The 25,011-nt window shown below is 39.9% G+C and overlaps 1 protein-coding gene across 1 annotated transcript; it reads right to left on the bottom strand.

Annotated features, from left to right (window-relative positions):
* Positions 1 to 552: 552 nt before the first annotated feature.
* LOC149298201 (uncharacterized) lies at positions 553 to 24,595 on the bottom strand. Its single transcript, XM_089487660.1, has 21 exons — positions 24,550 to 24,595; positions 18,667 to 18,765; positions 18,493 to 18,573; positions 18,103 to 18,266; positions 17,211 to 17,316; positions 15,845 to 15,871; positions 15,084 to 15,191; positions 14,456 to 14,548; positions 13,658 to 13,756; positions 11,574 to 11,699; positions 10,686 to 10,810; positions 9,161 to 9,288; positions 8,538 to 8,791; positions 7,265 to 7,400; positions 5,533 to 5,713; positions 4,995 to 5,099; positions 4,284 to 4,337; positions 3,929 to 3,995; positions 3,599 to 3,770; positions 2,810 to 3,087; positions 553 to 659 (listed from the first exon to the last, which is right to left on the bottom strand). Exons 1-21 carry the CDS (start codon positions 24,593 to 24,595, stop codon positions 553 to 555), a joined length of 2,556 nt encoding a protein of 851 aa, XP_089343786.1.
* Between the last annotated feature and the right edge of the window lie 416 nt (positions 24,596 to 25,011).

The following is a 25,011-nucleotide window of genomic DNA, read 5'->3' as shown; positions in this document are numbered from 1 at the left end:
TTTTTAAAGTATTGTAACAGAAAAATTGTATCTTTATAGCAATCGGTTTTCAGTTATCAGTTGCGCAACACTGTTTGGTATTAAGCCTTTTAAAAAGCTGTTTCTTGTGAAATAATAAAAAAAAATGAGAAAAAAAGATGTGCTCATGGTTCGCTTGTAGTTAAATAGTGTTGGCCGTATATTAACATTAACAGTCACAAGAATCATTTTGTGCTATCTTAAAGAGCATGTGCAGCACAACTTCATATTACTAACTCCACGAAACACAAAAAAGGGAAACATAACAGCAGGTTCTGCACTTTCTTACTTTGGGTTGAAATGTCTGCCGTTGATAAGTTATAACAGTCGTAAGAGGGTAACGGATATTCTATGAAGAAGTCACACTACTCATTCTTGAAGTCTCAAAGTTTATTTAACGGCGCACATGTATTTACATAAGTGGGTGGAGCTAATTATTTAACAGTAGGAGTTACACACAAAATATAAGCATTTTTAATGGTTAGATTGTCTCGGCTAGAGTTAAACAGCATTTATACAAAAATACATTTTTCTTTACCTAAGGCACTGCTCTGTCTGAACAATGTTGCTAAATCTAGACTGATGACGTGAAAAGGCTCCAAGAGCTTTGGATGCGGGAGGAGAGTTGCGAATGGACGAGTCTGTTACAATAATAAGGGAAGCGAGCACTAACATACAATTACCTTAAACATTTTACTAAGGGTACAAATCATCGAGTGCCGCGGTGCGATGGATGTGTGAACGCCACCGGCACTATTCAAGTACAATGAGATGATGGCCAAGCGTTCAGAAGACGTCACACAAGGAGGCTACATCTGTGCCTAACGCACATCACCATCACTCCACAAGATCACCGACACCTTACACATTTCATGATGGAGCACCAATAACGATATAGAAACTGCACACTTTGTAACCCCTTCATGACAACATACATTTATGGGCTCACAATTCATTGGTTTTAATGGGTTTAAGGACAACCCATTGACCTTAAGGGGTTAAAATCAGCTGAACTCCGGTGATTGCTTTATATTACCCTCAAATATCTGTTTGTTGCTCTGAAAATAAGTTAATGTAGGCATTTTTGATTACTACAATCTTAAGGTGGTGGGTTTTTTTTTTAAAATATTCACTTTAATCCAAATCACAACAACAAAAATGATACGAGTGATTTGACTACGCTGCGGAATTATTGGGTAAAGGGTGCATGCGAGAAAGCATTGCCCGGCGCAGCTGGAGTCCCATAACTCATTTAGGACGGGATCAGCAACATCTAGGTAACTAAATTCACAAAAAACAAATACCCAAAAACACAGTATGAAAAAAAATAAATGAAAAAAGTAACTCAAGTAGTTAATGTCTAATACTGCTTTTTATATACATGATAAAATAATACTTACATATGGAACTTAAATATGTGTAACTGGAAATAATGAAATGTCTTTAAAAGGAAGGGAGTCGTGAACAATCCACGCTTGTAATGAACGTTTTTCTCATGGTATTAGCCAAGGTGTACTCATAATGTCTTGGAACCATTTCACATTCGTAACATGAAATATCGCCACAAAATCTGAAATATAGACTTACATAAAGCTTCAATAATAACTTGTACTACAGCAGTTACACCTTTTCCCCAAAAACGTGTTAAGTGCTAATTTTGGAGCTAACCGTTTGAGTGCCAGGAAGGGTGAAAGGACACTTTGTGAAGTGCTCCTGATGACTATGGGGTTACATTTTTAATGATATTAACCTGTTAAATGATGTAGTATAACAGAATACACCTTACCAATAGGATAAGAAAGCTGTTCCACAAAAAAACCCCCAAAAAACACAACAATATAAAAACGTCTGACACCCCGCTGAACTGCCGTCACACACTGAGCGATACCACCAACACATTTTCCCTGAAGAAATTACAAAGGGTAACCTTGGTTCCTTCTCTTGTCAGGTGAATGTTAGACCCATTTAAAGTGATATTATAAAGTAGCAGCTTTTCACAACAAGGCTTCAGCTTTCTATGAAATACTGTAGAGCGAAGTGCAACCTGAGGATTCTCGCTGCCGTGGGGTCACATCTCTGAAGAAAGAAAAGGTTGTTCAGTAAATCACCAATTATCAATGTAATAACATTACTTTGGCATCAATGGGTACACAGACAGGTAATTATAACATACGTGAATCTCTTGGATTTATACAGAAGCCGTATCATGTTAGCAATCTCGCTGGGACTCAATCTCCATGGGATAACATGATGGGGTTTACTCACTATGAGAAGAATTGCCAGGGTAGTTTTCAGGAGAGTTAGGAGTAACTTCCTCGCTTCACTAGTCATTAGGAAGGGGTAACAATGGCAGACTTCTCTAGCAAGAAGGCCCAACCTGCCCCTGTATAACGTGGAGAAACCTCACTGATTAAACCATGCATTACACAGGGCCAGCCGTGGTCTTCCTGTAGGAGACACTGCACTATGCATAATGAAGATTCATCCACAGTGAAGTCAAGGAGCTGAAAAACAATTCTCTTAACAACTTCCCCTTTATTGTATAAACGTCATTGTAAATGATCACAACGCTAGAGCCCAGGCTTAATTCGTTATAAAGGGGAAGAGACAAAATGAAAATGTGAAACTGAAACCAGAACGTCTGTATCGTAGACTGCCGCCAGGCTTTATCATCAACTACGCCAGAGATTAACAAACATGCTTTGCGAATCATGAAACTTAAGTAAATACATTGTGTATTTCCAAATCTTCTTCATTATGTTATTGATCGTGTCATAGAAACATAACTTACCAGCAGCAGAGTCAATGGCCTTAGACAACGTGTTGATTTGTCCCTCTTCAAAGGCCATCTTTGGGGTAGCAGCGTCTATGGAGTTCTGATCAGAGGTGCGCATGGCAAAGGAATCAGAGGACAAGCTAGTCGCCTTGGAATGGATTCCTAGATCAATAATTTCCTCAAACGACCATGCGTTGGATTTACCATTTAAATTCTGCACCATTTCAGTCTTATCACAATCATTTACATGTGGGTGACCCTCATCACATGGCGTCATTCCATTTGTCACAAGGCTGAAAGACAAGAAAAACTTTCATTCAAATGAAAAAGCTTGATTTATGTATTCTACCAACATATTCATCTATTCTGTAAAAAATCTATGTAAATGTGCAAAAACAGGGGGTCTAATTTTGTGAAATTCTTAGAGCCTGATAAAACGGGTGAAGACACAGAAAGTTAATAGCCAGGGCAAATTAAAACATACAGATTTAAAGCTTATTCTGTCTCCACAAGTAATTTAATCTCATTGTTTTGTTTTTCTTAGTCGTGGACCAGTACGTTTTGGAGGTATACAGGTCATTGTAATCATTTACATTGTACTTTGTGCGGAAACACAGTTATTTGAGTATAGCGAGGAAAGTGAGAAAATGGCAAATAATATATTGTGTTTTAGAACTATTTGCTAAAAATGTAAATTATATATAATATAGTGTAAGTGTAACCCTTAGGAATTACATCTAAGTCACATGTATAGACAATGTGCTGAAGCTAGACACCGTTAAACATTCACAGTGATCCACTGACCTTGATTCTTCTGCATTGTTTGTTTCAGATGACTGTCCATTCTGATCAATAAATAATTCATTCCTCTCTAAATCAGCTGGGAGAACAAGCTCAGGAGTTGTTAAAGCAGACTCTGTGCTCTCCTCTTCTTCATCTTCAGCTTCCTCTTCAGAATCCACTCCATTTGTTCTACCTTAAAACATAATGGCAACAGAAATACTGCACGTTTATTTCTTGAGGAATATACAAGCTTTATAAAACACAGAGTTTACACTACTCCAGTAAAAAATGATTGCCGATTTTACACATAATATGGGATATATTAACATCAAAGAGAATCTCATTACGTACCATGCAGGTTAGCTTCTGCACTGCTATTTTCTTCATCTTCTGTGTCTTGGTCGGGCCGATCTTCATTCTACAAAACATGCATCGATTCATTTGAGGCGTAATGTAATAGATGGGCAGCACTGTATTTACGTTGGATGAACCCACGAATGCATTATGGTGTGCTTCTCTTACAAGAAGTTAATGTGAGAAAATGGTTTCGAAGAATATTCCAATGCCACCTATAATTAATATACCCCTGACTTGCGGAATAGACCTTAGAGACTTAAACAGCAAAGCTTACTACATATATATGTCAAAGTATTAGATCATCTCTATTCCACGGCTGGGGCTTTCCCATGAGATTCTTTAAACCTACTTTAGAATCCACTTGATCAGTCTTCCTGGTTCTTTTCATTATTTCTTCAATTCTCTACAAAACAAGAAACCATAGTATTTTCATAAAAGCCATAATGTAAAAACAGATCCCACTAAAGTCAATAGGTGTAGCAGTAGCCAATTAAATGTATGCTATGTCTACATTGATGTTTTGCTAGCATACATGTGATTGGCTGCACTGGCGCTTCGTGGTTTCAGTAGAGGATACCAGGTGAAGTCTGTTTTCTATCTTGAAACGGATAAAATGATTTTGGAGTCTCAATAAGGTGCCAAGCTGCTGTGAAATAGCACAAGCAGTGCTGCAGGTAAATGAAAAACCGGCAGCGCCAGAAAGCGATGGTCCTTCCCTTCCCACCAACAGTGCGTGTGCAGTACCAACATCTGTACATGGGAGCAACCATAACACCATTGACATGAGGGTGCAAGCTCCACCATTAATACATTCTAAACCGAACCAGACCAGGTAACTAAGTAAGCAGTTCTTTCCGGCTTCTGTTCCCATGATTCGCGTCGTACTACTATTATACGGCTTGCTACTCTTTCACAATGTTCACCAAAAGGGAAATCGCACGCATTGCAGCTACTCCGTGCGTCTGGTATATTTTAACCTAGGATACAGTATAAGACTCTTACCGAGTTTGGACTTCTTCAAGTTCATAAAACCGAGGAAAGTTAAGCTAAATAAAAATACCTTCTTCCTTTCTAGTCTTTCCTGCACGTTTTGCTTCATGATTTTCTCTCGTTCCAGCCTTTGTTTCTCCGCTTCTTCCAGGGCTTTTGCTTCAGCTTCCTCTTTCTAAACACGAGTAAATAATAATATACAACAAAAAAGTAAAACATATGTTAAAAAGTAGTTCTACCACTTCCCTAAATACAGAATCTCACAGTGACCTATTACAGCTCTTTAATGGTGTTTACACGGCAGATATCTGTATGCCAGGGGGAGCAGCCAATGCAGCCGCTCGTCAAATAATTAACTCCATCCTCTTATTATATATATAAAAAAAGAGGATGGAGTTATTTGTTTTTATATATATATATATATATTCCTTATATATAGAGCACTATAGATCAACAGAGGTACAATAGTTCCTAACTAACAGTTCTGAAACTTTGACACCGATTATTTTTCTAACAAACGCAATTATTAATGCAAAATCATGTAGTTGGCGAGTCCACTGCAGCAAAATCAGGCAGGTACATGAAGTATTAACAGTTTACAGCCGTACTTGTTGCTGAAGCTCTGCGAGCCGTTCCTGTTCTTCTATCTCATTACGGATCTTCTCCTCCTCTTCCTTTCTATCGTCTTCCTCTCTTTGAAGCCTTTGTTGTTCTTTTAATCTCTCGGCTTCTTCTTTCTTTCTTAGTTTCTCTTCCTCTGCTCTGCGAGCCATTTCTTCCTGTTTTATTCTGTTCCATACAATTTAAGTTAGAATGATTTACAAATTAGCAGCAAAGCCACCTGCTTTGTTATTGCCAAATGTATTTTCTTGGTCAAAATATGACCTTGGCAGAGCATTATGACAATTGCAACCCATTAATAAATTGCAATGTAATGTGATGAATCTTTATAAAGAGATTCTAGATTTGTTGCCCGTCTAAAATTACAATTATATCATTTATATGTCATCTTTATGATAAGCAAAGCCTATTACATATATTGATAGTGATTTTATCTCACTACAAGCCCCTGCAATGTACTACCAAGGGCAGATTGCCCAGTTGGGCAATAAGGTCTTCTAGTGTGATGCTACTTAATGGGTCAGTTAGAGTGCATGCGCAGGACTCTGAGAAAATCTACTTAGTGGAACCAACGAGTCATGAATGACCCAGAACAGCACAGTCCATCGGAAGCGCAAGCAAGAGCATTTGGACAAGGGCAGCTATAAATATATACAAATCTGTACTTTCTTTGGTTAATTTGTACTCTATCTGCATTCTGATGGCACAAGACACCACTAGCCCAGACAGACCATTGCTTTAGTATCTGTGCTATTCTCATTACTACTTCGTACAGGATTTCTTGAAATCAAATACGTTCTGTAACTACATGCCTATCTGAGGGTGACACAGGCTACTATATTATACGTTATATGACCAAAGGTATGTGGACACCCTTGCTAATTAATGGGTTGAGGCATTTCAGCCACACTAGTTGTCAACAGGTGCATAAAACCAAGCATATGGGCGGCCATTTCTGTAGACAAACATTGGCAGTATAACGGGTCAAACCGAAGAGCTCAGTGACCTTAAATGTGGCAGTGTCATAGGATGCCGCAAGTCAGTTTGGGAAAGCTATGTCTTGGTTCGCTGTTATGGTTACTATTGTGAACTGGAAGCGACTTGGGGTAACAACAGCTCAGCCATGAAGCAGTAGACCTCACACACGCTCACAGGGCAGGTCTGTTGAGTGCTGAAGCCCCTAAAAAAAATGTCTGCCCTCTGTCGCTACAGAGTTCATAAACGTCTCTGAATGCAACATCAGCATGGGCCTTGTGCATCTGGAGCTTTATGAAATGGGCTTCCATGGCCAAGAAGCTGCAGACAAACCAAGCATCACTATGCGCAGTGCCAAGCTTTGCTGAAGTGGTGTAAAGCGCAGCACCATTGGGCTCTGGAAAAGTGTGGAGCGATGATACTGCCTATTATAAAGTTTGGTGGTGAAGGGATAATGGTCTGCGGCTCTTTTGGGTGAATGGGCACAAATTCCCACAGACACACTCCAAAAACGTGTGGAAAGTAAGTGTATAAGAGCCATATTGATATTCAATGAGAGTTGGTACCGTGTTAGCCGTAGAATTACAGGAGACAAGTGGAGTTTGAATGATACCTTTATTGGCTAACTAAGTAAATATAGAAAAGTTGCAATCCTTATATACTCAGTTAGCCAATAAAGGTATCATTCAAACTCCACTTGTCTCCTATATTGATATTCATCACCATGGTCTTACAGTCACTTACTTTTCTTCCTGCTCTTTCTTAATCCGTTCCTGCTCTTCTCGTTCTCGCTGCTCTCGGGCAAGACGACGTTTTTCAGCCAAGATTTTAGCAGCTTCTTCTGCAGTTGTGCTCCCTGAAATAGCTTTGCTAAGGGGTTCTATAAAACATATTGAGAATAAAAATAATTTAAAAAAATATTGAAAGCATGGAATTTTGAAGGAAGTAAGTTGATTTCTCAATTTTTCATTTGCCCGCAGTTATCAAATTGGCTGACACTTTGAATACTGAGCCAGAATACCAACCCCTTCAAATGTTGTGAAAATCTGTTGGGTAGTTTCTAAGAAAGAAAACTGCAGAAAAAAAATCCCCCCCCCCCAGCTTAATAGCACTATGTGACATAACTGTGTCCGGCAGCCAAATCCTGTGGACAGATTGCCACCAAAATCACCATAAAGAAGTAGGTTGATCTCCAATCCTTCTTAATCCAAGCTGTAGAACCAGAGATAGTCACGCTTAAAGTTTAAAAAAAACACGCATTTTTAGCCGAGTTAATGTGATGGCTGAGCATGCGCACTAGAGGCTGCTCGGACTCCCCCTGCCAGGTTTTGAAGATTCATTAACCTCTGCAGAGTCAGACAGCTGCAATCACTCATTTTTAAATGTCATCTATTATGTCATGTCTGATGTCATTAGCAAAAGCACATGGAGAAGCCAATTTCAAGGAACATTATCTTGTATGTCCTGGCTTTTTTACGTTTAAGTAAGAAAGACTTTTTTTGCCACTGAATGTATATTAATACAGGGACAATCATGAGCAGACACTTTTGCAGCGAAGTGTATTATAGGTTTCATAAATACAAAACATAAAATATTTAAAGAAAAATGCTTTATAAAAGATTGTATGCTACTTTTCAATTAACGTGCTGTGTTAAGGTTCAGGTCCTTAGTCTTCTCACAACCCCTAAAAGATTTTGTTTCCCAAAAATCAGCAAAACGTATTTTGGGTCTGGATTCCCCTCCAATCTTAATTAATGCAGGAAAGGCATGCTTTATGATTCAACCCCGACTAGACCGAAGATTGCAAACTCAATAGAGTTTTGAAAGGTCATTGAATGAAGTCATTGGTCTTTCAAAACAGAATTACATGCCAAGGTCAATGAGAGAGCCTTCTGGGCTAGTGGTGGGAGACATAGTCGTGATTGGGGACATTTAAGGTGAATTTGTTTCCAATGGTTTTGGAATTTCAAAACAACTATAGTAAACAATAGCTTGTCCACATTATGATTGTATTTACCGTCTTTGGTCTTTGTTGCTGTCACAGATGCTGCCTTCTCTGAGGCCTGTGACGTTTTTGGCTCTGGGCTAGTCCCTTCCTGGACCTTATCCTTTGGTTTAGCTTCTGTGTCACTATTCTTTTTGGTAGCACTTAAGACACTTGGTGTGAGTGACAGACGTTGGATGGGAACAGGCTTGTGAGTCACAGTAGGTGAAGGTGGTCTCTGTTTTAGTACACTTGGAGATGGAGGCCGATTCTTCTGTATCTTTTTACTAAAATAAAGCAACAAAAATACTAGAGAGAGAACTGAACATACACAGTTATATCATGAAATCAGTTTACGCAGCAAAATGTTTTTCTCTTTCTTGCACAAACACAAGAAGCAAGAAAAAAACAAGTAATTTGGTTTATTGGGGCATAGTGCCCGGCACCGATTGTGAGCATGTCAAATGCTCTGAATGACCTTAGACAGAAACATCAAATAATGATGTAGAACTGCACCACTCACTTTGGAGATACACTTTAGTGGCTACTTGGATTTACTAAATCTGACAAATGGAATGGCCCTGTCAGCAGATTTGTATAACCACGCTTTATAATACGGACCATTGTTCCACCGGGCGCATGTATTAAGCGGTTACCTTTCAAGTGTTGGAGACGGAGCACGTTTTGGAGTTAAAACAGGGGAAGGAGACCGTCTACGCGAGCTAGTTGCAGGAGATGGAGGGCGCTTCCCCACAGAAGGTGTTGATGGCGTCTCATTCTCTTTCTAGAGGAGACAGAACTAAATCAATTTACAAAGCAAGAAAATGTACTGTACTTTGAACCACACTGCGGCCCAGAAAGTATGTGGTATACAAGAAATACATGAAAGGTTAAAAGGGACACTGCAGGGTCTCAAGCAGCCTCAAAGCATGAATGCATATTAAAGGATTTTGAAGTACTTTTATATGCATTTCTCAACCATAGGGAGAGCCCCCTCCAAATATAGACAGACTTACTTTTAGGAGAAGCTGCAGTACAACAACCTCTCTACATTCCCGTTTCTTGTGCTACTGATTGGCTCCTTGAAAAAGCCAATCTACGGGAGGAAAATGCTTCCACTGAAAAAACCTCAATCTCTCCAAAACCAAAAACTTCTCATCTTCCCTCCCTCCAATGCCGACATTCTCTCATCAGTTTTCCTTAACGTTAATGGTGCAATCTTTTCCTTCTCTCCTCAAGACACATTCTGTCTGTTTAAAAAACACTGCCCAATCAGTCTCTTCCTAACACAAGATGTCACTTAGGCTCTCGTCCATGTCCTCATTATCTCCCGCCTTTATTACTGCAACTCTGTCTTAGCTGGTCTCCCTCTTACTCGTCTCGCCCCACTACAATCCACCGTGAATGCTGCTGCCAGACTTATCTTCCTCTCCCATCGCTTCACTAACACCTCTCACCTCTGTCAGTCTCTTCACTGGCTGCCTGTGCTTCAGGATTCCCTTCTAGCTCTCATGTATATTAACAAGACTCTCAAGGGCTGGCCCTATCCTCTGGAATGCTCTCCCCTGGCCTATCCGTCTCTCCCCCTGCCTTCGGTCCTTCAAAAAAATCCCTCAAGACCCACTTCTTTAAGGATGCTTACTACATAGCACATTAACGCTTTCCATATTCCTTTAGCTCACTTTTCCTAGTCCCTCTTCTGCAATACTTTCACCTATTGCGCAATACACCCTAACTCTCTCTAGATTGTAAGCTTGTTTGAGCAAGTCCCTCCTCACCTGTTTCTGTAAGTCAAATTGTTATATTAAATATTTTTTGTTATGTCCTTTCTACTTGTTGTACAGCACTGCGGAATATGATGGTGCTATATAAAACAATACAAATTAAAAATGGGAGCACTTTCTGTGCATGTGCACGGGGGTACTTAGACATCCCAGGAACCCTTGCTAAGGCAGTGCTGGAGCTGAGTGGCAGCGAGTATATGATGTAGGCACACGCAGGAGACGTGCTCAATACTCTAAATACCTAGAGGGTGGGCAAAGAGGCAGGAACATGGAGGGGGCTCGGCAAAATCTCTCCACGCATTTGCAACCGGGACCACAGCAAATAATAAATGAAGCCCTGAGGTATCGTATGCATGAATGTGCCATGATAAGAAGGATGTGAATGAAACATGCCTACCTGAGTAGATTCAGTGGCCCCAGCTCCAGGAGACACAGTCTGGGTTGCCTTCAGTCTGTCAATGCTACGGCTGCGCATGGGACCTTTAGAGACGGAGGGTGGGGTACTGATGGTAGCGGCTGAAGCTGAACGAGGACAGAGGTGAGATTCTATAAAGTTTAGAATTTGACAGGACAAAACAAAGAGCCAAGAGCAGAGCATAACACGGGGGAGAGGAGAAAGAGAGAGAGAGAGAGACCGTGTGTTAGATATCGCAGAAAGAAGCTCACCACGGGAAGTGTGCAGCGGCTCAGACACAGAACACCATCACCACACAGTGTACAGAAGCAACAGGATCAGGAAGAAAGACCCATCCACAAGCTATAGCGCATATTACAATATTTTATTAAAAGCATGTTTTGTCTGTTCCATGGTGGTGTACCAGTCTTACCTTTTTCAGGAGTTTAGGGTTGGGGGCCAGTGTTTTGCATTCTCATATGGAGAAGTGGATGGAGCAGGGCTTGTATACCAAGTCTCATTTTTTTTTCCAGGACTGGAAATGTTGCAACAGAGTATAAAGAATTGCAAAGCAAAATGCAACAGAAAATTCCGTGGGTTAAGGATTTTTATTAAACTATCCTCTGTGCTAGAGCTGTACAGGTATCTGCAGAAGGGGAAGGATCAGATTCATCCATAAAGATCTATATTAAAGACGGGCACCTACAGCAAAGGCTACCTGGCCCTGGAAGTCGTCCCGCAGTCTACATTCTTGTATTTAAAAGAACAAATGGGTTTGGGCAATTCTTCCTGATGCTGCTTCTTACGCACAATTTTATATAGCTGCAGAAAACGCAAGCGGGGTGTTGAGACCACGCGGTACAGGTGGAATTCCCAGGCTCCGGTTATTACCTGGTGAATCTTTTCCATCAGCTGACAACGCGGCCGCACTCTTACTCCTAGCTAGAGAGGACTGAGTGGGGGCGAGGAGACGACTGATTATACTACTGTCCAAAGGACTGGCCGAGGGGCGATGCGCTAAATAAACAAATCAAATGCGACTGGTCATAAAAATGGCAATAATAGAAAGAATAAAAACACCCAAAAGCAAAAGCGTACAGATAAGATCATTAGAGAAAAGCAAGAATGGAAGTAGTTCACAAACCAGGAGAAACACCGAGCAATATAAAGGAAGGAAGCATTTTTCTGCGATTTGGTCATAAGGGTGCAAACAGGGAATACAGATCTTACAAACATTAATAACATTCAATAAAGAAAATATGTTCACGTAGTGAAGGCGGTTAGAAATCCAGGTTTAAAAAGGTTCATCCAGTGCTGCATATAAAAAATTACACCTTATTAACTACTAAAAGAAAGAGCTGTGAGGAATAGACACTTAATGACAGCATTGAGGTGAGAAGGAAGGAAGCATTGTTAGATTAGTATCAGAAAAACAAAAGTTAATCCAAAGTTAGGTCCAGAAATAAACAGTCTGTAACATGCCTCGTTTTGTAATACAGTGACAAAACTTGCAAAAACCATTAGCTGACATTTTAATCAAAGACTGCGATGGCAGAGAATAAGCAAAGTGGTTAATGTTCTTAAATACAGTCTCATCTTTCCTCGTCATCAGGATAATTATACAGACACACAAACACCTAATGGCTTCCGCGGCTCCATCGCCTTCTCTAACGCACTCTAACATCATCCTACCACAAACTTTCAATCATGCTACTTTACTGCTTTTGTTCTAAGAATCATTTCCTCGTGATCACCATCAAAATAAAACTTTAAGGTCATGAGTCTTAGTCAACAGCTTGTGTCATTCAGCAGCCCTCCATTCAACTCCCTCTAAAATTTGTAAAAAAAAAAAAATAAAAAAAATGTATTATGCCATATTTTATTCGGCAAGTTATTTTCTGAAAACAATCTGCTTCAATGTTTAATCACTCTCATAGCTCTCTGATGCTAAATATTCTCCAGGCAGTGATGGAAAATGCAGAACAAAAAATATGGTGATTTTTATCTAAAGATTTTTTAGAAACAGCAAGAACAAGATATTAATGTACTGCATTATTTTGCTCATCCAAAAAATGGCAACACTTGTCTTGAATATTTTTGACATGCAAAAAAAAATAATTGTGAGTGCTAGTATGTAAGAAACCTACACTATTTTGTTTTTAATATAATTTTGATTAGAATTTCTTCTATGCAGTAGGTGTCACATAGTACCCTATAGGTTAGCATTTTTAATACTTCTGGTTTAAGGGGTAGTGAAAAGGGGGGGTTAAAGGGTTTACACAAAGTGCTATGGGAATGGGACTTCAGTGCTTTTTTTTTTTAAATTGCTTTATTATTTTTCTTTTTTTCTACTGTTATCAGTGCAATATGGATAGAGATGCCTTTAGGGATATCTCGTACATCTTACGTATGCCAGTGATGTCACAACGACCTCACTGCATTTTTGTTCTTTATTTTTCATTTATATCGAATTACATTTTTTCCCCTTTGTGGGAAGAGGGAGGAATGCTGTTTCTCACACTCTTCCCTTCAATCTGAGCAATCGGTGATGCCAGCAGATGTCTAGACAGACCCTGTTGGATCTCTCCTCTCCTCCAAAGAGCTTCCGATTCCACGATCATTCCTTATGTAACAGTATATCAGCACTCGAGTCGTTACACATGATCGGTCGGCAGGACGCCAGTGATGCCGGCTTCTGCTGAGAGGGGGAGTCCAGGCCGACAGCCTGATCTCCTGAGCAGGGACTGTGGAAAAACCGTACGTCCTAAGGGTAATCTTGCACACCTTTTGTGGACATACCTCTGTCTCCTAACAGAAACCGTAGAGGTAAGCACAGTGAGGGGGATTTAAACATGCATATGGCTAACCTGAATCTAAGATGAGACCAATGACTGATTAAATTCTATATTTTTAGATGTATCAGCATTAGAGGTAAGGACTCGGATTAGCACACATAGCAAATATTAAGCAGACACCTGTTTTGTCTTCCTTTTTCCCGCTCTCCATATGTGCAGAAGGGGAAGGCTTATTATTCAGTCTACTGAGTGATGAGCTTCTCTTCTGTTCTGCTCCACCTAGACACCAAATTAACAGGACACTCAAAGCAAAGTCAAATACACACAGGGGCATCTTACACGAAAGGCCAATAGTCACCCAAAGAGCAATCTCTTGCCCCATTTGGCACTACAAATGTTTTGGCAACTGAACCTATTATAGAGCTAAGGATACTAGGATACTGGTGACAAGTAAGATGAAAAATGTGTAAAGATGGAAGCTATTATTAAAACAAAACTCTAGTTTTAAAATGACATATGTTAAATAGTGCTATAAGGGGCTTATTCAATAAAGACTGCGTTTGCAGGAGAGTTGTCGGTTCAATTTTACTACGCATTATAACCGGCCAACCCTGACACATTTTCCCACAAAACGAGCACGGCTGGGGTGATGTATAGTTCAAATCGCAAGGTGACTGAGCACCAAGAGAAAAAAAAGGGTAGAGTTTATCAGCACAGTACTCCAACATATCAATAAACCGTGGCTTTCAATATATTTAAATAAAAAAACAACGTATTTAAATAAACATACAATGTAAAGACATGTATAATGCATAGAGGAACAGGGGAGTTTAATTATACTGTGTAATGTGATTAAGAAATCACCAAATCCTGACATCTTAATCAAACCTATGAATCGTTTAAAATAAAAAAACGAGTATCAATGCAATAATGGTACAGTTTTAAGCATATAAAGCTCAATACATCAGCATGTGGCACCTTTTATTTCCGTGCTGGGAACCCTAGATAAGGGCTGTGAATTAGGAGTTTTGTTACTCAATCTGCTTAATGATGAGCTTCTCTGTTTGACGCCTGTAAAAGTGCAGAATCATAGCATCTAAGACATCAAGATTTTGGTTATGAAGTACAAAATAAAACCAAACATGTTAGGAATAATAACAAAAAAGCAGCAATTACATATTAGCCCTTTTAGGTGTTTCTGATCCTCTAAAGCCATGGAAATGCTCATATCGTTTCATGTTCCAGATAGTATAGACAAAACATTATTTGCACTCTTTAGTATGATTAGCAAACAGGCTTTAGTATGTCTTGCGTGGTAACCTTCCCCAAAAATAACTACCATGTTACACAATATTTAAAGGGTCGGTCAATAAATGAAAAAAGCTATACCCACTGATTAGTCTTATCATAAACTCCCAATACAGTCTCTCCCTAGGTGCTCGGTTCAGGATTGAATCCTGCAGCAACCAACCTGTACTAACAAAATACTAGATCATGAACAAACTATTGTTTCCCATAATGAACACAACTGTTTGCCCTGGTATTGTATTTAAATTTGTACTATGCTACTTCTGAACAACAAAGCAAAACATTAACCCAAATAGACTACCTTTCTCAGAAGAGCTCCGGAGGGTTGCGGATGAGGATGACAAGCGCTTGTGAATGACGCTGTCCGTGCTCTTAAGGTTGGTCGCTGAAGTGGAAAGCTTACTGGCTGCAGAGGAGAAATAAAGGAGAAAAGTCACACTACTCAATGTAGAATGCCACATCTTTCATGGCCTGCATACTTTGCATCATGCTAACCTAGGAGTTTCTGTGCCGTGTTAGTTTCAAAAACAGAATGTTCACACACACACACATTATATATATATATATATATATATATATTATATAGGAAAATAAAAACACACACATTACCGCTATTTGTACAAGGATTAAGAGACCGTGTTACACTGCACATACAGTACACGCAATATCCCTGCATGCAGTGATGATATCCATTATTACTATAGAATGCGGCTCCCACTATCTTGTGAAAAGGGGACACAAGAAGTAAGGAGGGGGCATGCCGTCTCCTGCCCCTCACTGCCACCATGCCATTTAACCGTCAGATCCAGTGAGGACGACTTGCAGATGTGGCTGAGGCAAACAGAGCTGTCAATTTATGGAGAAATATCACTAAATGCCCCACACATGGCGGAATAAAGCCACAGAACCATTTATGTAGAGCAAGCAAACACTACTCATGTACATCTTCAAACTAAGGTTTAAACTCACAGAAACCATACAAGAGAGACAGGGAAATGTGTCTCTGACAGGGAACCTGAGGCTCCATAATACTATACGGGAGATCTGCAAGATGTCAACACTCGCTGGAACTAGAAACAGAAGCCCCTGCATGGAAATGACTCAATGCTACGGAAAAAGACAGAGGACCACGCGGAGCTGCAATCTGTGGACTGCTTTCTTCTAGTGCAGCACCAGTGCGCAATATGGACTAGAATGGAACTCAATTAATTCCAAAGAAGCATATCAATAATATCCGAGATACTTTAAATTACCGGTAAAATTAAATGTGTGCAATAGAATCTTTGCCAGATTAAAGTACTGACCAAGTATACAGTATCTACAGAACACTGTACAATTGGGACAGATATGGGTGAAAAAGAAGCTCCCTCAAATTGGAACGCCTGTCTGTCACAAAAATCCCATTCTGTCTAAGGACAAGTTCCCGTAGTTGGTAACAGCTTCAGCAACAAACAGAAGTCTGCATGTGAGTATTGAAGGATTCCAATTTGTTAGAGCAGTGAAAAGTAGTTAGTAGTCAGCAAGCATTATTTTAAATAAATACCGCCTGATCCACTTTTATCTTCATGCTGTGGTTCTGTGGCACAAGGGATTTTGTCAACTATATCTACAGCGTTGGGAGAATTACTTCCATGAGCACCTACGCAAGAACAAAACGCAAAGACAAACAATTGTAATATTGGCAGATCTCTGCTCACATCTGAAAGCTCCTGGTAGTGGAGGTATTACCAGCAGCAGTTGCTTCCCTATATCTGTGTCAGTATCCGCATTAGACCCAGCGCAACAGGGTTCAGGATTAAACCATGCTGCGAGCTATTCACTCCAATGGCTACCTTGCCTACTATAAAGCTAACATGCCACCTCAGAGGAACGTGACGTGTACCTCCTGCAGATTGCCTCATATGGACAACATTCTCTAGGACATGGCAAGGCTGGAAAAGTTCAGACATAACTGCTACTTTAAAAAGGGAGATTTCGATACATTAGATTAAGAAACGAGTTAGTTAAAGGAAACAAAACATAACATTTTATACATCCAGTAGCTTTTTAACATAAATTTAGCAGTTTGTAATTCGTCTTCCCCCATGTCTCATGAAACAATAATGCAAGGGTTCCATAACAGGTTCTGGGGAGAGTACATGCCTTAGCACAATGTCAGAGATTATTATTCAGTGGTATAAAATCATGTGAGTCAGGCATGGTTTGAAATCATTTACAGTCCAGCCATGTTAAAGATATTTTGGCAATACATTCCAACATACTGACCATGGAGGTCTTGCTACTCACTACTATTGTTTGCTCCAGAGAAGATCTTATAAGTATTGGTTAACAAACGTATGTACAAGACATGTGTTGTATAAATCAAAACCTATTTTTCCCAATTCACATTTCTGTACAGAATTTAGAACACATTTTATAACATTACCTTGCTTGTCACCATCCACCGGTCCCCCCCATGACCACCTTTTCTGTCGATGGTCTAATTGACTGCTACGTTCCAGAGTGCGACGCACGTTTGCTTCCCGCTTTTCCTGCAAATAAAAGAGGTTATGCATGCTGAACAAAAAAATCAATGTAAAATAAATACATATTTATTCTGCTACAGAAAGGAAAATTTACAAATTCACATTCTAGATAGATAGTTACTTGGCCAGCTATTCAAAGCCTAACGGAGAGCTCCTGTCAACATTTTCTTTTATTAGTATTAATAAAGTATTACATTATTATTTGTTTTATATAGCGCCATCACATTCCGTAGAGCTGAACAATGGGTAGACAAGACCCAAGAGAGCCACGGTGAGAGCCATTATCTACAATTCTGCCAAGAAAAGTGGGAGAACATTCCTCCACAGCAATGTAAAAGACTCATTGGCAGTTATCTCAAACATTTGATTGCAGTTTTTACCACCAAGGCTGAGGCAGCCAGTTTTCACATGGGCGATATAGGTTTTGATGACCTTCTATAAATTAAATTATAATTTAAAAGCTGTATTTTGGGTTTGCTCACATTGTCTTTTCTTATATTATATTTAGTTGGATAATGTTAAACATTTACATGTGACAAATAATCCAAAATAGAAGAAACTAGGAAGGGGGCAAATACTTCCCAGCCCTGTATGTGTGTTCTAGCTCCCTGACTCCTTATCATACTGCACTGATGCTGAAAGAAAGTTTATTGGAACAAAATAAAATACTACCAAGTTCACTGCTAAAACTATATAACGAAGTCCTTGCTAAATACAAATATTTTCAAATATAAGAGGATTTGATTTTCATGTACTAGAAGTGGACAGCAAGTAATGTAGCAGCATAAAAACCTTTTCCTCCAGCTGTCTTTGTTTTCTCTTCTCTTCTGCAGCTGCCCTCTTGTGCTCATCCTTTTGTTTCTGCTCTTCCAGCTTTCTCTGTTTTTCCTCCATTTGTTTCTCAAATTGAAGTTTTGCTTTTCTTTCCTTTTCAAGTAGCTGTGATTCTTTGGCGGCTACATAGAAAATACGGGTTAAATCAATATGGGGGAATCAATCTGCCCCAATGCATTCACGAAAGATGTATCTAATTAAGACAAAGAAAATTAAATAAAATAGCTGCTGCAAGGGCTTTTAATATCAGCACTTTGGCAATTAAATAGAAACCACCCACACAATCCAATATATACTGCCTGTTATGGGCAAATATACGCGTATAGCGCAAGACAGTCCCAAACATACCATTTAGTTTTTCACGCTCCTCTCTGCGTTCACGGGCTAGTCTCTGCCTTTCATCCGTTCTTAAAGCTGAGCCATCAATTACTATAAAAAGCAATAGAAGAGGTCAGCTTAATTCGGCTCTGTGAAATTATCTATAAAATTATATCGTGAATGTGTTACGGGTTGCAACTTCACCAGGCTTGGTTGTCTTTGCATTAGCAGTTGAATGACCAGGAACAGGACTGGATCCAGTGAGGCTTCTTCGCTCTTCTGCAAGTGCTTGGGCCGCAGCGACTAGACAGAGAGAAAATTGGAATATTTCATTGCGGATAATTTATTTAGCTCACAACTTCTATATTAAACATCAAGAACTGGACGCCTTCACCCAACCATGTATTTGGAATCTACTCTGATTTTTTTTTATTTTTTTTGGAAAATATACATTAAATTAGAGAAAAGTTCACGTTCTGCATTAAGAAAGGACATTGTAGGAAAAGAAACAACAGAACTTAAAAACAATTTTAGTACTTCTTGTATTATTCTAGAATGCAACACTGCATTTTCCATGAAATATTCTAAATTCAGGACTTGTTCTAACAGGACAAAATCAGAATAAATAAAAGCATCCCTTATACTGCTGGTTTAAAAGAAGATTTGCAAATAGCGCAAACAAAAAGACTATTTAGCCTATGATGGCAGAAGACAAGAACTCACAAAGGCTACAAAATACTCACAAAGGACTCCTTATATATAGAAATTCCCATCTGGACGCCGAGGAACAAGGTTGCCCTATAATCATTTTGCTGCAATGCCTCCAAGTTATATTCGCTTTATTTAAACAATTCCAAATCAAAGTACCTATAATGTCACAATGTCATGGATAAGCGTTTTAAGTAAAGTCATTCTGTTTGGTTGTGCAGATGGGACGCGCATGCTTCCTGCATTTGTAAAATTTTACTGGAATTCTTAACAAGATCAGAATTCCAACAAGGCACACGGTAAGGAAAATGGAAACGGCTGCGGTCTTACGTCAACAGAATAAAAGTGGGGTCGCATAAGCCGTCAGAACCTTAGCGCTCTCTTCATCGGATGGTGCAAGAAACACAGACTTGCATTAGGTGGATCCCATGGCTAATTTCTGCAGGAGCTCAGATAATACAGATATGTTTCTTTTTTTTTTTATATGGTAAAACAAACTGGGATCCGTTGGCTAAATTACAACAATTTATAAGATGCAGCCAAGTCTCAGTAAGACATTTGTAACATCAAACTAAACGAATAGAACAAGAAACAGGGGAAATTTTACATATAATGGAATTCCAGTCACTCTCTAGAGACTTTAAATCCCACATTTATTTTTGGCATTAGCCAAATTTGTTATGCGTTTCTTCAAACAAAAAGACATCTTCCTGATCTTCTATCCTCCAAGGATCACAGTCTGTTTCACCAAGTTACCAGGCAGTAATAGGAAGGAAGGAAAAAGCATTTCGCCATGGCAACCGGCATTGCCCGGCTAGCCATCCTCCACGCTGAACAGAAAGGGAGGAATAAAATACCAATTAACACATTAATGATACCCGTCATCTACACCTGCACGCCGAACACAATTAATCTTTAATCACATCCACAGAGCAATAACAATTATTTCTGTTAATTCTCTTTCATGAAAGAACAGTCAATAATGTACGTGTTTGATGAACAGCTATACATGCCTAACCTATGCATGGGCGTTGGGTATTTGTCTTCTTAAAGGAATAAACACACTTGAGAAATGGAAACTCAATGTTTAGATAGAGGGCACCCTCCCGGCCCTTACTCCAACAACCGGCTCAGACAGCATATGAGTCTTTTCACTCCAAATGATCGCATGCAGGTTTATAAGGCAGACTGATCAGTCTGTTAATGAGACTACAGAGCTGAAGGCAGCGAGCTGGATACTTCATAGCCTAGGAATCAGATATCATAACACTGGAAATCGATATGAAAACTGCATCGCCGCACAGATCAGATGCCCCCAGCAGGACAATTATACGAGACCTGTTTTACATTGAATACAACCTCTGCTCCAAATAAGATGGAAGATTAGCCTATATTCTTACTTAACATTCAATCGCTTCCCCAGAGTAACAGGTAGTTAACACCTTCAGCGTGGATCCGCAGCCTGCAAACGTCAAAGTCTGCTTCACGAAGGGAATTAAACTCCGTTAAGGTTAGTGCGGAGCACAGAGAGAGCGGTGAGCTGAGCTCTGATTAGTACTATCTGAGACATTCTACATATTAACATGACGTGTAATCCGTGTCTTGGCAGAAACACGTGCCGCAAACAATACAGCGTATGTGGCTTTATTATCTTCTCTTCACTCCAATGCCATATAGAACGGGTCATCACAAGAGGCAGATGGGTACTCGATTATTTATAAGATTCAACAAATAAAAAATTAGAATGTTAAGATTACTCCTAAAAATTAAGTAGCATTTGATGCGGATCTGTCACTTTAGCTAAACCTGGGACTTTATAGCAGCAAATATCACGTTTGCATGAAATAAAGACATATTATTAACCCCTTAAGGACAATGGGCGGTCCTTAAACCCATTGAAAACAATGCATTTTGTGCCCGTACATGTACGGGCTTTGTCATTAAGGGGTTAACAAGACCCACAAGCCCGGAGAGTGACGGTGTAAGCATTGATTAGTTTCATTTTGTAACTTCTAAGTCACTGGCAAACATAAATGATAAAATAAAGTGTTGAAGCATATATTACAGGGTCTCATCTAGCGACCCCATTCAGATGCACCGTCAGTAGGCAGGCAGCATTGCAGACTCTTCTGCGCATGTACAGACATCCCCTACGTGTTTTCTTTAGCAACAGGGTTAATAAACATACCATGATGTGAACCGTCCATACCAAAAGTGTGCTAATGTTTCTTTCACTTGGGTGAAATCATTCCAGCCCATGATATCATCATTACGTATAAGACATTATAAAATACAATCAGTAATAAAAGCTTTGTTAGTAGAAATATGATCCTAAAAATGAATAAACGTGTAAAGCACATCATATAGTCGGATTCTTTTAGTTTCATTATTACAATATGACGGCTTGCTCAATAGATAATGGTAAGTGAGAGGAAATGCCGGGGCGCTGCGGCACGGAAGAAATCTGCTTTGTGAAACTTCCTGCTGGTGAGGAAACCAAAGTGCTTGAAAATAATGGCTCAGCACAATAATACTGTACAAAAAACATTATTATTATCGGGACATCAAACATTCCTTAACAAAGTGAAAAACAGTCATCTTTATAACTATAAGCATTTAGAAATGCACGCATGTCTTCCCAAAGCCAGAAATAAACCAAAAAATGTATGGGGCGCAGGAACATATATAGGAAAAAACAAAATGGAAAACAACACAATATAGTGTAGATTGTACTTCCAATATTAGTGATTAAGTGATATATTGCACTCACAGGAAAAAGAGGCAAATCCAACCCTTCAATATGGACTGTAAAAAGGCTTTAATATTCTTCAATGAAAATCTAAAAAACAAATTTTAAAATAGTGCAGTATCTTAGGTAAAAAGTATATACCAAATAGAAATGCACTCACAATTTCTTCATGCATAAAATGCATATACAGGCATAGGTTAAAGTCCAATTGAGTCTTTTTCTACGCGTTTCGCCCTTAGGCTTCTTCAGGAAATCAACTGGTAAGGTCTCTGCGTGTATCAGCAAAGTCTGTAGTCTGTAAGTGCTTGGTATATACTTTTTACCTAAGATACTGCACTATTTTAAAATTTGTTTTTTAGATTTTCATTGAAGAATATTAAAGCCTTTTTACAGTCCATATTGAAGGGTTGGATTTGCCTCTTTTTCCTGTGAGTGCAATATATCACTTAATCACTAATATTGGAAGTACAATCTACACTATATTGTGTTGTTTTCCATTTTGTTTTTTCCTATATATGTTCCTGCGCCCCATACATTTTTTGGTTTGTTTGCATTTTACACTTTGAAGAGAGTGTTGTTTGGGAGCTGCGGTCCAATTAGGGAAGTATTACTATTATTTAATTTTTTATTACACCCTACCTGAGTGACACGTGTTTTTTGTTTTTTTTCGGTTCACAAAGCCAGAAATAGTATCAAATAATAACGAGTAAGGACATATTCAAGAATAATCCGAAAATAAGGTGCCTAGGACCAGTGACTTATTTACCTAGGGCAGCACCCCCAGCGGCATCCCAAATACAATAAAAGGCACTGTACTCCTTTAAGAAACGGAATGCTGGGATATGATGTCATATCACTGTGCGTCATGTCACACAGAGCCCCCATATAGTAAAAATATTTACTCTTTAAAAATACTTGTTTTCACAATTATGTCAGCTTTTTGTACCACTGGACAAGGAAGCTGAAGTCCTCAGAAACATATATGTTTGTTTGTTTGTTATATATATATATATATATATCTCATCCATCTCTTTATGCATATAAAAGGCAAATGGGAATCGTTGGTTGTTGTGGGTGAGGGTTAAGGACATAAGGTCTCATCATAATGCAGCGTCTGGGCTATAACAGGGCCTGTGCGATAAACCTAGCCCACGGTGACGTGCATTTACATGAGTGCAGCCTGTCCTGCTGAGCGAGTCTTCCTACAGACACAGGAGAAAAAGTCATTGCTGCTATCAGGGTATATAGAGATAGTACCATGTAAGAGGCGGCCAACGAGGGATATATCATTATAGCTGTGGCAGGGGTGCAGCACATGCAGAGGAAAGGAACCATCTTTTTAATGAGTGTCTGTGTGCCACCAATCACACAAATACAGTTACAGAAGATGAAAACATATCTTGTGCTTAAGGTCCATCTGCGGGATGTGAAAATGATGCTTGCTGGGTACAGGCCATACATAACTACCTTCGCTTCAGCTGATGGAACGATCTCAAGGAATCTCCACGTTCGTAACAGAGGAACAGTTTACATTTAATCCCCTACCTGCTTCCCATAGGATTATTAGACTTCGTCATATGTGCTGCCCGAAGGATTCTGCCGTAACCCATTACTTCCTTAAGCAAGCCTAAGAAGTGACCCAAATCAACAGTCGGGGGGGGGGGGGTTACCTTCTGCCACTAGAGACAGATAATTCAAATAATCAGATTGAGCCTCCTGTGTCGAGGATAAGGAGTGAAAAGGGGATCAGAATAAAATACAAATTGGCAACAGTCTCAAAGAGTTTACAAGATCACATTAAGGGGACAATTCCAACATTGGCCGTAAAAGGGGCATAATCAGACTTTCAATTGGCCACTAGCTCAGTCAAGAGGATGTTGCATAGAATCTCAATTTTCTGGTGTCTAAAAACAGCTAGTTACTGGAAAAGCTAAAATGATCAAGTACCGTAATAACCATATGGATTCCCGAGGGATGGCAAAGAAGGCTTCACCCAGTTAAAAATGCAAGGACCTCACTTAGAAAAACCCCACTGAATTCTGACCCTATAAGGGTGCTGACAATTAGTGAGAATTTACACCATGGGACCCTATGGGTCTATGTTTCAGCTAATTGGTGTTGGCAAAGTGCAAGGAGACCCCACAATATGGAAATCTGCATAAAACCTCCGTTTCCAGAATGTAATAACCGCGGAACACCGAGAATTCTATATCTTGTGCCGCAGGCGCGATAAGAGAAACGGAGTGCAGATCCCTCAAAGGGTTAAAGAAGAAAGTTATCTCGTTTCAGAAAACTCCACAGCAATATAATCCTAAAAACATCCCAGAAACCAGTGAGACCGGCTCCGGCCAACCTGGGCCAGTGACAACGAGGCAAGTGCAGGGGCAAACCCCGGTGACAGAATGTGAGCCGCCGCCGCCGCCGCCGCCTCCTCCTCCTTCCCCCAACTAGCGGACCCCCGGCCTCCTAACTCAGGGTCAGCACAGACCCACCAGCCCCTCCATGACAGGCCACGTCTTCCTATGTCTTCCGACTCCCACGCCCACTACAATAGCGGCACTTCGGGCCCTTCCTAGCAATCTCAAACCTCCATCCGCCCCAGTCCTCCGTGGCAAACGAAACCGGCTTACCCATTTGTTCTCGCAGCCCTTTCAGTTTGCCGCTGCCTTCCGCCATCTTTCCCTATCCCCGGTGTTGCCGCTCTCAGTGTCCGCCCTCCAGTGCGCATGCGCTTCTGGCTGTCACGCGCTGTTGCTGCTGCTGTTGCTAGGGAGTAGGGTTTGATTTGGATTTAACCCTCTGTTTCCCTGGATCCGGTCACTCCCTGTCTCGATTATTGTGCTTTTGGCATCAACACAAATAACCCTCTTTTCAATAAAGATAAAAAGATATAGGAAGTATGATGACACGTATGATGACGTGTGTTCCTCTTTTGGACCCAAATAACCCCTGGGTACAAAATCCATACATACAGTGTTTCTGCAGGCATCAGGCACAAAGTATTGATGGAGCCGCCTACAGCCTCCAAATATAAACATCTTACAGACAGGGCTCTGCGTGGACAAATGCATGCATCACGTAAAAACACACAG

Source organism: Sceloporus occidentalis, unplaced genomic scaffold (assembly GCF_023333645.1).
Source record: "Sceloporus occidentalis isolate IW3139 unplaced genomic scaffold, rSceOcc1.0.p SCAF_34, whole genome shotgun sequence".
Classification (NCBI taxonomy): Eukaryota; Metazoa; Chordata; class Lepidosauria; order Squamata; family Phrynosomatidae; genus Sceloporus; species Sceloporus occidentalis.
Note: the sequence above shows the minus strand (reverse complement) of the source record. Positions and strands in the feature narration are given on the sequence as shown.